Genomic DNA, 13,502 nt, shown 5'->3' with positions numbered 1-13,502 from the left:
TTTTTTTTTGCAAACTGTTTGCAATGTTTAACTAACTGCATATGTAATCCTGTGCAGAGCTGAACATTTGAAACAGAAAGAGCAGTGAAGAGAAGCTGAGTAGGGAACACTGTGGAAGTTGTATTTCTACGATAGAGGCATGGGAATAAAAGCTAGGAAACTGTACTATATAACTCGCCAAGGATACCCAGAAATGATGTGTTATGGGCCCATTTTCCTTTCTTTTCTTTCTTTCGGGTGAGTCAGGGCACCTTTTTAAGCACCAATTTCCCATTTTAAGCCATCATCCTATAGAGAACCTCTAATATAAATTCATCAAGGTCATGAAGGGAGGCATGAATAGCTGTAATCTCCATTAATGCAAGCTGAATGGAGAATATTCATGTCAGAATGACAAGTGCACAAGGTATTTTGGGGTGTGTATGTGTAGGTGTGCATTTGTGAATGGTTGAGAGCATTAATAAAAAGTACAGTGTCATAGGTATGAGGATGGAAACGAGGCAATCTTTTCAGTGTATTTCTTTTCCCTTTGTTTACTCTTCTTTTTTTGTTTCCCAGGAATTTCGATTATAGACTACGTTTCGTGAAAAATGTTATTGGGTTTGCTTATACACACATACGCTCACACACCATCTGCTGAGACATTAGACATGTCTAATTGCGAATACTAAACATGCACACACCTGGAGAGCATCATGGCATTGTGCCCGGCCTCGCCCCAGGTGTCTCACAGTTGATATATTAGAGTGGCCTCAGATGAGTCCATGCAGCCAAGCTAATGCTCTTATTAAAGGCTTTTCAAAGGTAGCGAGAGGGGAAAAAGGGAAAGGGGAGGTGACGTGTTTTAGCGTATTAATATCCACCACAGGTGCTAATTTGCTCTGCAAGTCACTCGTGTCATGAGCTGTGGCGAAAGACAAGTGGAAGCGAAGAGAAAGCTGGAAGGAACGGAGAGACGATGGCAGGATTAAGAGATAGCGTGACGGAGACTGAGTGAGAAACAAGAAAGAAAGGAGGAGGTGTAAATCACATTAATGAATAAGCTTCATTAGTTGTACCCATTAGCATCCTAAGCACAGATTAATTTAACTTTAGCTGACTTTGGAGAGGCCCAGTGGCCGTGATGGGGAAACAGTTTGATTTCACACCTGGATAGCTGATCACAGACACCCTGAATTTGCAGGAGCATTGGATAGTCTGTATTTCCTTTGTGAAATAAGCCACAAATCGAAAACTAATGTGAGAACAGCCGAAAGGCTCACTGAGGGCTTTCTTTATTTAGAGCTTATTTAGAGTGTTTCTCTGTTGGTTTTATCATTTCTTCCAGTGACAGTGTTTGTCAATGCAATAGCAAAGTGGGTGGCACTCGCCTTGCCGTCACAGTTAAATGTTGTCTTCAAACATGTCGGGTTAATGTTTTGAAAGAACCAAAACAGCAATCTTTTCCTAATCATAACCAGGCGGTTATGAGTTAACAGCAATGTTTCAATCTCTGGGATGAGATTGGTACTTTTGTGGGAGCTGTACTCAGTTTTTTTTTCTTGTCTATTTGTTGTTTTGTCAACAGGCCGACCCCCAAGGCCGAGACATTGCCATCCGACCTTTCTTGGAGCACTGTGAGAACACCCACATGACCATTTGGCTGGGCATCGTCTATGCCTACAAGGGGCTACTAATGGTGAGAAAACAGGATTTCGTCAAATGTAAAGATTGATCTGCAGATGTGTCTGCGTATGTGGCTTGGATTTTCTTTTGCAATCTATCTCTAGTGTATACTTTACATTTGCCAATAAGTCTATGTAAAACACCTTTTAATCAGGAAAAACAAAGCAAAGTGCAGAAGGAACAAGAGTCCCTCTTCCATTTTGGACAGACATGCAATAGATGATTGGGACAAAAACACAATTTTTGTAATTTTGCTTCTGTACGCCACAACACTGGATTGTTCCTCAAACAATTAACATGTGATTGAAGTGCAGACTTTCAGCTTTATTTTGATTTTTTTCCCTAAAACTTTAGGTGAATATTGTGGAGGATCAGGAAGGACCCTTCTCTCCAATACAAAGACCTGGAAAGAAAACAATCTTCAATAACACAGGAGAAGCTTTGATTAAAAAAGGGGGAGGAAATGAGTGGATAATGGCTTCCTTTTTTCCTGACTTTATACTTTCCTTAACAGTTTCAGAAAACAAATATGACAGAGTTTCTCATCTAACTCTTGAGAAGCTGAATGAAAGCAAGCAGTTTGCAATATGTCAAGCTACTTGTTTCATTTGCGCTTGTATGAGTTTGACTGCCTCTTTTTCTAACTGCTACTGATTTAACACTTACAGACATTAAAGTAAATTTCTGTTTGGTCTTTTTTGTTTTTGTTTTTTGGATCAGCGATATTGAGTTACTTTAGACTAAATGGTTTTCCTCAGTGATTTCATTTGAAAACTCTGTGTTACTTTAAGCTCATCAGCAGAGCTTCAAACTCTGAATGTGTACTTATTATCATAGCTAGATAATATGTGCTTTAAAATCTCCATGAAGAAGGAGAAACTGTATAGCCTGCCACAAAAAAAGAGACACTGGAGATAGACCATTAAAGATAAGTGTGCTGCACATGTCCAGCTATACAAACACACAGTCAAACATTCATTCCAAATGGAAAAACAAGACCCAAAATATTGGGAAAAAGCTTAGTGATGTGTGAGGGCTGAATAGTTTTTTTTTTAGCAGCCTAGCTGCTGCATTTTGGACCAGTTGTAAATGGGCTAGGGCTTGCTGAAGGACGCATGTGAAAAGGGAGTGAGTTGCAATAATCAAGACTGAAGAAAATGAAAGCATGTACTAAATGTTCCTCATTATTAGGTGTTAGTAAAAGCTAGATTCTGGTGATGTATGACTCATCTTAAGCAGATTGAAAGAATAAAGAGTAGCCTGGCTAAAAATACTACCTAAAAGTTCCCAAAAAGGAAAGATGGAAGGAATGAGGAGATGGTAGAGGAATAAGCCAAGAGACTTTCTTGTAAAATAATAAGACAGGAACAAAGAAGTTTAGCGGTACAGAAAGTTAAAGTGATGTAATTGACAGGAGCTGTCAACTCCGCGAGGCACCGAGAGGTACAGCGCAACACCAAAACGTTTATGGCTTGAGTCATCCCTGCTTTTACATGCATGCAAACTCACATATGGACACATACAAGTACACTGCAGCCGTACCTGACATCCACATGCTCGCACACCTCAGGTGCACTAAGCCTCGATGACCGCTCTATTAATTCTTCTGCTTGTCATTCCACAAACTCTGATTTAGACTTTGAATAAGTAGGCAGCCCTCTTACACAGCTCACTGTGAATTATTCAGCAGTCTGCTGCTGCTGCAACAAACAATTCACTCGCACATAAAATTTTCCAGACGTGAAACTGCTGTCTCTTTAGATTGTATCTCAGCCCTTTACCACGTCATCATATAATGAGTTTATTTTTGTCTGCTTTCAGCTAAGTGAAATTACACAACCCCCACTCCATGAACAATCAGAAATAAATTAAGAATGAATAATTCTTCTGAAAGACCTCAGACAGAAATGTAAACAAGCAGGAGGAAAATGAGAGCTGCTTAAACGTCACTGATGGAGAAAGACAAGTCCAGACTTTCTATGACCAAAGTCATTCATTTGTTCTCAGAGCTTTGTGTGATCTTCTCTTAAACATAACTCATATTCTTCCTTTTCTCTTCTCTTACAGCTGTTTGGGTGCTTTCTGGCATGGGAGACCAGGAATGTGAGCATTCCCGCTCTGAACGATAGCAAATATATCGGAATGAGCGTGTACAACGTCGGAATCATGTGCATCATTGGCGCCGCGGTGTCTTTTCTGACGAGGGACCAGCCCAATGTCCAGTTCTGCATTGTAGCGCTGGTGATCATCTTTTGTAGCACCATCACGCTCTGTCTGGTCTTCGTTCCCAAGGTCAGTTTTTATAGGACAGAGAGGGTGTGTGTGTGAGCGTGGCTGAAAGACTCTGCAATGACATAAACTAGAGCTTTTAATTATCACTCAGCTAAGTCCTGAAAGCTGAAAACGCAGCGTAAACAGTTAGGTGTTGATTTTTTTTTGCACTCATGCAATTTTAGAGTGCGAGAGTGCAGCTGTGACTAATGCACATAACTCCACTTTCAGCTAATTACGATGAGAACAAACCCAGACGCAGCCACCCAGAACCGCAGATTAAAGTTCACCCAGAATCAGAAGAAAGAAGACTCCAAGACCTCCACCTCAGTCACCAGCGTCAACCAAGCCAACACTTCTCGACTGGACGGCCTTCAGACTGATAACCACCGCCTCCGTATGAGGATAACAGAGGTCAGCCAGTTACAGCTTCTTTGTTTTCATCTTTTAACCAGTCATCACCTTTCAGACAGGACACCGATGCAGTGGGCACAAAGAGTAAATGTTCTGTTACACTTTAAAAAAGATTTCTTTGAAGATTTCTTCATCATTTTGGCAAAGTAGCATTTGCAGCAGTCAGTCACACCCAGACAAACCTTAATTTAGGTTCATTTCTGGCTGATAACCTCACAGTGTGTAAGCTAGGCTGTGTGTGGATAATTAATGAAACCTTGGTGTGAAACAATAGTTAAGTGATGAGTGAGAATGTACTTACTTTAAGTGATCAACTGTAATACTCAATGAACTAACAGAACATTTTTTTCTGGGTAAAAAGTTGGACAAAGAGCTGGAGGAAGTGACCATGCAGCTGCAGGACACGCCGGAGAAAACTCCCTACATTAAACAGAACCATTATTCGGATGCCAACAACATTCTCAGCATACGCAACTTTACAGATGGCAAAGGTGAGATACTCGCTGCATGCTTTCATTTAGCCCTGGTCAACTACTGCCATACTGTTTTTATAGCTCTGTTTTTATATCTGTCTGACAATAAGCATTTGAGGCACATGGGAAATATTCCATATTAGTGAAAAATTGTTTCACTCACAGAACCATCTGTAGCAGGGGTGTCAAACCTAAAGCCAAGCAGCCAGAATCGTCCCTGATCCAGCCCACCGGACATTTTTGGAAAGTGTAAATGGGGGCATGTGTTTTATTTTAATTTTACAGCTTCTCCTAACAATAATGACCTTGCGCACAGCCATTCATACTACAGTAATGAGCTTTTGTTACTATTAACTGTAGAAATATTTAGTTTTTTGTTTTTTTAATGTGTCCACAGTAAAATGAATGATTAAATAAATAAATAAATAAAATAGGGCGTTTTATAAGAATTTACAAAAAATCTCTGCTGTATGATTACAGGACAGTTTGAGCAATGAGTTACCAAAACATTTTCTGTAATTTACACTGCAAAAAGTCAAGCTGACAGATTTCCTTGATTTTCTACAGCAGCCTTTTTTTTATCATTTAAAAAAAACTGAGGTGCGCTGAGATGAAAGTGCACCACTTTTTCATATATTGAGAAATCTCAGAGATTGAATGTGCAGTTAAACGACTTTTCAGTGACAGAAAGTGGAGTTTGAGCGGTTTGGCCTATTTGGGATCAACGTAGGCTCTAAGCGTCCGATGATGTGAAATGAGTTTGATATCCCTAATCTGTAAGTCACTTTAAGAGGCCACGCCTCTTTACACAGTGGTGCCACTATAGTGCATGAACTAGTTAGTTATTTAAGTTATTTAAATAAGCCATAGAGATCAAAACTGCTTTTGTTTAGTTCTGTTGTAATGTATGCACTTTGATATCATGTTGTGATCGTGCACTGTGCTAGTATCATTTTGTGGTTCCGTTGTGTTACACATTAGCGAGTGTAATTTACATTTTAGTGGTTTGTATCACAATTTCAGGACTATCATAAAATCCTGAACTGGCTTCAGTTTCAAAGTAATCCTCACATACGTTATCTAATACTAATTCTTTGCTACCGTTACGGTGCATTTCCATATTCAGTGGTTTTAGTAAAGGATTTTAATTCTGCTTTTAGAGCAGCTGGATGAAGGAATATCTTTCTTTTTTTCCCATTGCTGGAGCACCTGTCAGCACGAGGGACACAGGAGCATCTGTGACGTCTGTAATGAGTCACGAGATTAGCTACAGCACCTCAGTACACGTATGCTCCACTGCTGTTTGTCAAATTTAGCACATATTGTAGTCACACGTCATTCTCGCCTCACTTTCAAACCCTGGTGTACACTCGGTTTTATACCTAATTATTTCTTGTTTGGGGCGTAGTTTAGTGTCTGTGAAACAAAGTCGAGAAGCAGATAAGAGTAAAGAAAAGTTTGGGAGCAGGTGAGGTGAGTCATCATCGGGCGAGACTAGTTTATGGAAACACGAAGAGCAAATCCTAATTTGCTGAAATATAAAGATGCATGTCCCATCAGTCCTCCAAACTTCTGCCTGTGCTGTTTAAACGATGCATGTATGGCAGACATTATGAAGTCTGCTGCCTCAAATTGAATCAGCGAATCGTTACAGCCCAGCAGCGTCGCTTTGCATTAGGCACCATTTTAAGAGTCGCAGAGTGACGCTGATGTACAGCAGCCGGATCCAGCGTGTCTGCTGCACACGCCAGCACAAAGCTGCTCTCAGGGGTGTCTAATGGATCTGTCTGAGCTCGGGAAGGTAAAAGAGCACAACAGCTGCGCTCATTCTGCCAATTGGGAGCAGAGCGTGTTGGAATTGTTTGAGAAGTTCCTCATCTGTGAAAGTTCATAGTTACGCAGTGAACTGATGGCTGTTAATGAGCACATTCACACAGAAATGTGTGTAATGCTTCTTTTTGTGTGTTTTAGCGTATTCTCTACCCCTGCCTTTTGTGTTTGTGCTAAAAATAAGTGTACGCCCTCCTGTCTGAAACTAAATATAGTTTGGCTTTAAAATTACTTTAAGTTATTTATTGATATTATATGACGGTGCCGAGGATACAAGGATAGATTTTATATAGATATGTGATAGTGGCTGTTGAATATGGAGCTGTCAGGCAGGAGGAAAAGAAGATCACAGAGGAGATTCATGGATGTATATAAGGATGGCTTTGGCTATCGCAATTTTATTTATGTAGCACATTTCTTTGAAAACAGCAACTACAACAAAGCAAAGAAAATCAACATCTATTACGTGTCAGCCTGGATCAAAAAAAGTTTTGATTCTGTTTTTGAAAGTATGCAGAGATGTAGCTTGTTTCAGAGGTGGGGTGAGATGGAGGCAAATGGTCTGCTGTGGTGATCCCTAAAGGGAGCACCTGGAAGAAAAACACTAGTGGTGGCAGAGATGAAGCAGGTGGAGACCTGGACAAAGATCACTGGTGGAAATGGAGTGGAGGTGGGTCACACAAATGAGACTGAACAAGAGCCAGGACAGAGGCTGATTGGTTCACAGAAAGTTACCCAAAAAATGATTGGGCCAGTGTGATGATGACAGAGTTACGTTTGACAGGGATGTAAGGAATAGAGTAGCAGCTTGAACGCCCAGGAATTCAGGCAGATGAGTGGATACAGTGTGAATCTTCCTTACTGAGCTTATTTTAGTTTGTCTATTTTAGCATGCGTGGTTTCAAAGGTCAAATCAATGGATCCCACAGTGTAGTTCAATTCATAAAAATGCATCATTTTACCTGTTGTTTTACACTTGCTGAGGAAAAAAATCTGTCGAAAGTGGAGGCAGCAGCTGGCAGCTGACATCAGGTTCAGTGTAATGAAGTAAAATTCAGATTGTGTGGGCTCATAAAACTGGGTCTATTTTAAGACACAGCCTTTTCTAGTGCTTCCTCGCTTATATCGTCAAAGGAGCCCAATAAATTAGATATGTCAAAGAAGATGTAGGTTATTGGAAATAATTTCTTTTAAACCTTTCAAAAATTAAAAGATGATCAAAGTATATATGAAAAAATAGTTTTCTCTAAATGAGAAAATATTTTTATGTTTGGGTTAGAACGTATCAGCTGCTGGGTTGCTGAAATTCTATCTTATGGAGACAATAAGAAAGAGAGAGCGCGCGTAAGGCGCTGCTCACAAATGTCAGCCTGACACACGTTCTGACCATAAAATCACAGGTAGTTAAGCTTCCTTTAAAGATCATCGGCACATAAACTTTTCCCAGCTTCATTCTACTTATGCTTGACGGTCATCATCATCATCACCACTGGCTTCTAACTGTAGTCATCAGTATTCATAAGAGAGCTGGTCTAAATGTATTGGGGGCTGTGAATGAGTGGCTGTTATAAGGGAAGAATGCTGTGTCAACAGCGATTACGCTCACTCACAAAGGGTGAGACGCGACACTCCACCTCTCCCTCGCTCTAGCTGTCTTCATGAATATGTAGAAGCACATGGCGATGCTGGAGAACACCAGGAGATGACAGTTAAGGTGCGGTTTTCTGACAGGTTGACAGCCATGGCCTGATTTTAGCATGATAAGTTAAATGCTGTTATGTATAGATTAACAGCACTGAAAGAAAGACAAAATCTTTTATACTTTACAGTGTTTTTGTTTTGTTTTTTTACGTGTGGAATATTTGCGAATTTTCAGGCTTTAAATGCCATTAAATTATTTTTTCATTGAAACATTTTCTTGCCCTATGATAGGACGGTACACAAGGAGTATTTGCCTGCTTTTCACCTCACAAGATCCAATTATTTCCGTTTGAATTAATTCTTCTCAGGTTTAAACCATTAGATATACATTTTCTTTCTCTTCCAGTCCCGTTTAAGAAAGAAGACGGCTCATGTGGTGCTACTTAATGCAGCGGGAGTGTTTTTCTCCCTGTTGTAAAGAGATAGCCTTAGATTACTGGCACTCACAAACAGTAATGTTTTGGTGGCTGTGTGTTTGGTGGTAGAGCACTTAAGCCTCAGTCCTCAGGGCCAGTGGTTTGAATCCTGGCATCTTCAGCTGGTGACTCAGTGCACTTGTTCTGTTGTGATATCACCCAGTCCCCACTTCTGAAATGAATCTGGTCCAAGTGTTAGCGTCCACTTTCAAAGTTTGAGCAAAGCAGGTTTGTTTTTTGCATCTCTGTCCAAAACATAGTCTGACTTGTGTAATTTGTCTAGCATGCAGATAGTTGAGCGAGAAATTTTTGACTAGTTTTTTTAGCCATTTTCACCTGCTCCTTTTGAACTAATCTGTAACGCTAGTCTGCACATCATGCAAAAGCGGTCTCTTCATACTGAATGTCAACACACTTGGTTTAACTTCTTAGTGTCAATGAAGCATATGCAGTGAGCATGGACATCTGAGCTGACATGATCCTTCACAGACTAACTTTGCTAGGTGTGTGTTGACATACAATACACACCTAGCATTAGCTGATTTATTAGCATTTGTTGCTATTTTTTGCACGGTTGGAAAGCCCAATGTTAGGACTGAAGGCCAATGCCTTATTTGAAATCCTAGTCATTTTCAACTTACACTGACAAAATATGACAGTCCAGGTGACAGCCTGCAATTTTCTTTATTGTCTACACATGTTTTCATGCAGATGGAGAAAAGTCGATACTGAAGAACCACCTAGAGCAGAAACCACAGGCGCAGTGGGGCTCCATGGATCCTTCCAGAATAAACAGAGGTCCTCTCGAGGATATCAACTCACCAGAACAGTGAGATCTCCCATTTCCTTAGCCCCTCTACTCCCGTGTCTCTCCCCCTTTTTCCCTCTGTCTTGTCAGCTTTCTCGTCAGACGACATGTCACATGTAGCACAACCACCAGCAGCTCTCAGGCAGTTGCTCTGGCAACAGAGCCTTATGAAAGCATGGACTGGCCCTCTACTTTTCTCTCCCACGCAACGCACATACCATCAACCACCAACATGCATATCACCTCACAGAGTGCAAGTGTATTCTCCAAGTATGCTGAACGTCCTGCAGCTTACTTACAGCCGGACACACAAAAACACACATGTCCATTTTGCATGCATATACACTCAGGTAATTGATTTGTTTTCTCAACTTTTAAAGGAAGATGAACTCTCAAAACATTCAAATGCAGATCTGCATTCACTTATTATTCATAAGGCAGCAAAGCTGAGGGATGTCAACTTCATCAATGGGGGGGGGGGGGGGGGGGGGACACTTCATGCATCATTGAGAAGTTTCCCTCCCGCACACGTTTAACCAGAACCAGGAGAAGAATGCAGGATGTAGAGGGATGGATGGATGAAGAAAGCGGAGACAAGAGGCAAGGAGGATACAATGCAGAGGAGAGGGCAGTTACACAGAGAAGATGTTTAAAGAGAAAAAATATGTTTAGATAGATAAGAAAGGCAGAGATAAGAAGGAGGGGAGAAAGAAGAAGGTAGAGACTCGCAGAGGCTTATGTAACCACTGATTTACAGCCCGCTTTGGAAGCAGCTCTGAAAATAGACAGGGAGGAGAACAGAAGTAAAGGAACACTTGGAGCTGTTCCCATGCCACATGAATGTTTGATCACATGGAGGGAAGAGAGATGAAGGGAGAGAAAGAGAAGAGAAAGAAGAGACAAATATAAATAAGTTACAAAAGAGTTATGAATAGAGAGAGATCGAGCTGTATAAATATTTTGTGGCATGAAAAATGCAGGGGTGTGTTATTGTGAAGTGTAGCACCCGTGTCCTATATGATATTCCAAAAAATATCCCGAAATTCCTTCATAAGCTGTTGTGTTTTCATCACATAAAGTAGGACGGGTCAGAATAACTGAAAAGGCCTGAGGACCATTAATATTTAAGTTTTCCTAATTAAGACATTTTACTACGTTTAATGCAGAACAAGCTTGAATCTTATTAGCCCCTCTTAATTTTTTACACAACCAAATGCTTATGTAACTTTCTTGAAAATGGCTGGCAGTGGCAATGGCTCTGGCGAGGTAGGGTGCAAACTGTCACACCAGGCGGAAGCATGAAATGTTCTTTTACGTCAGACGATCCCAGAAGCGACGGTGGAAAGAGGAACGGTGGATTAGGGGCTTAGTAAGAAGAAGAAGCTAGAGAGGAGGATGCTAAAGAATACACAGAAAACAATTAAAGAAATTGCTGAAGGCTTGTGGGAAGCTGTGCAATGCCAGATGCCAGTCTTTTATGATCCATCTTTTCTGTTCGCCATGTTCAGTTTCTCACTGTAACTTGATATGTGTGAAAGTGTGTAGCGAACATTTTAATAGTAAATCGAGCAAGACCACTGCATATGCCACTTCCAGACTGTGACAAAATTGTTGTATTGACAGCAACATCCAGCTCATATGGCCATATTGCTAAAACACAGCATTTTATTGAAGCCTTTCCAGGATCAGATCTGCCTGAAAGAGCTCCATTGCTAAAATTAATGAAAAATAAGATGCTTACTGCTTAGTGAGGAATTCAATTCCGTCACTAGCTTTATGGCTAATGTGTTAATTAATTTGTGGGGGGAAAAACTGCTGCGGTTGGTGCTGATAACCTGAGATGAACTGAATTTAGCTCTGCATATCCCATATGATGCTCAGATAAATCATGCAAGAGGAATCACTAAAAGCAGATGAAGTGCACTGTCCGGGGCACAGCTGCGAACGCACATTTGAACTTACAAAGACACTAATTTGCAAATGACAAATACTGACTCTGAACTCTGGCAGAGGGTCAGCAAGAGTAAAAATGGGGTAAATTCATTAATAGAAGCAAAATGATCCAGCCCTGGTTAGATTTATACAACAAAGCGATCCAACGTGATAGACAGACACATTGGTTCTCATTTATTAATATCTGTTCTTATCCCGTGCAGAAAACGGCTTACGCAAAATTACCATCAGATTTATGAAACGTATGTTCTCACCACTGTGGGTATGTCAGTAAATCAGAATCATTCTGAACCAACAGACTTGTGCAATCTGCATATAGCCTGATTATCGTCTCCATACTGCTACGCCCTGATATTTCTATATACGGAAATACATTTACCTTCAGGAAAAGACAAGAAATTGGTGACGTTGCGAGACGTTGTGAGAGAGAACCCTGCACTTCTGAGGCAAGAAAGAAACAGAAAGTCTGACTAAAGAAACTGAAACAGCTGTGTACAAAGAAAAGGCACAGCTCTACAAAGAGTTTCCATGAGATTCCAAATAGCATTTCCCCAGAGACACTCACTGTGACTCATGTGGGAGAAAAAAAAGCTTGGGCATCAAAGTTGACATGAAAAAAGGCAAACAGATTACAAGAAAAAGAAGAAAGCAGGTGGAGGACAAGGAGCGTGTGATCTGTCAGCCCGAAATAACAATTTCAAGTCAGTGAAAAAAAAAAAATCCACATTCTTCAGCATCCATGGGATATGCAAAGAACTTATATTGTAAGTAATGACAAGAAAAGAAAGAGCAGACTGCTGACTATAACATAATACTTCAGTAAATGTGCTGTAATCACTGACATTGTTCCTTTCCTTCTCTATCTGCAGCATACAGCGTCGACTGTCTTTGCAGCTGCCCATCCTCCATCATGCCTACTTACCTTCCATAGGAGGGGTAGATGCTAGCTGCACCAGCCCTAATGGCAGCCCTGGTTCGAGCCCAAGGCACAGACACATGCCCCCCTCCTACCGGGTAATGGTCTCTGGCCTGTGAGCTTCATTCACTCCCCCACCTGGCTCTTTGCAGAGGAGACATATGTGATTCTTTTTTTCTACAATAGACTGATATCATCAGCGTAAGTGCGTATTTTGTCTCGGATCAAGGAGGACAGGGAGAGAAGGGAGGGGGGGGAGGGGGGTTCACTCTTCATACCTCTTCACCTTGGTCTTCTTGTAAACTGATATCCTCAGTCAGGATGGGGTATGAGGAGACAGAGTGAGCACTGGATGACCCTTAAAAACTCCTTTAATTAACATCCCCTTGTCCATTTGCCCCCCCGCCTGCCTAGGCATATACACATATGCACAGTCAAACACAGATAGGCTATATACAAATACACACACATGCACAAATATAGCGACACCCCAATAGCTGTGGTGGACCAACCCTAATGATGTGTAGCCTTATCTGCTTCAGAGGGGATTGTCTGTTTCTGTTCCTAATCTGTTGTATGTATGTGCTCGCAGCAACACGTAAGTTTGTCATCTAACTTGAGTATTTCACTGCTTCAGTGACTGGATAATGGTTTGGAGAGGAGGAATCTGCAAAATCCAACAAAAGGAAATCATCAAATTTACTGCTTTACCCTTTCCCAATCTTGTCCAGATATGTAAATATCATCATTTTTAACATTGATGTACTGTAAGCTTTGTATATGCTGTGAATGGACAATTAAGTTGGTTCTAAGCGTGAGGCTTATAACAGAGGCAGGTAGGCATGACAATTTCAGATGAAAAGCGTATAAAACATGGCATCCTACAAATTAGACATATGTATGAGAGATATAGATTTTTCTGTAACTGTTAATCAATTAGCTTGTGGGCAGCAAAGTAAGATACATCAAAGTCTGAGTCACCAAATATCAAAATGCACCAGTGCCCATTTTTTTTAAATTTAAACAACTTGGTTCTTTTTTATTTTATTTTGTTT

The 13,502-nt window shown here is 40.8% G+C and overlaps 1 protein-coding gene across 1 annotated transcript in view; it reads left to right on the top strand.

Annotated features, from left to right (window-relative positions):
• gabbr2 (gamma-aminobutyric acid (GABA) B receptor, 2) overlaps positions 1 to 13,502 on the top strand; it is a 186,988-nt gene extending 173,486 nt beyond the window's left edge. The window contains exons 14-19 of the mRNA XM_005728286.1: positions 1,568 to 1,678; positions 3,733 to 3,957; positions 4,168 to 4,350; positions 4,712 to 4,841; positions 9,482 to 9,599; positions 12,401 to 13,502. Coding sequence (XP_005728343.1) covers positions 1,568 to 1,678; positions 3,733 to 3,957; positions 4,168 to 4,350; positions 4,712 to 4,841; positions 9,482 to 9,599; positions 12,401 to 12,566 — 933 coding nt within the window. The 3' untranslated portion in view covers positions 12,567 to 13,502. The remainder of the gene's footprint in view (positions 1 to 1,567; positions 1,679 to 3,732; positions 3,958 to 4,167; positions 4,351 to 4,711; positions 4,842 to 9,481; positions 9,600 to 12,400) is intronic.

Source organism: Pundamilia nyererei, unplaced genomic scaffold, assembly GCF_000239375.1.
Source record: "Pundamilia nyererei isolate P.nyererei 1_Seehausen unplaced genomic scaffold, PunNye1.0 scaffold00028, whole genome shotgun sequence".
Lineage (NCBI taxonomy): Eukaryota > Metazoa > Chordata > Actinopteri > Cichliformes > Cichlidae > Pundamilia > Pundamilia nyererei.
This window is presented reverse-complemented; position numbering and strand designations above follow the sequence as displayed.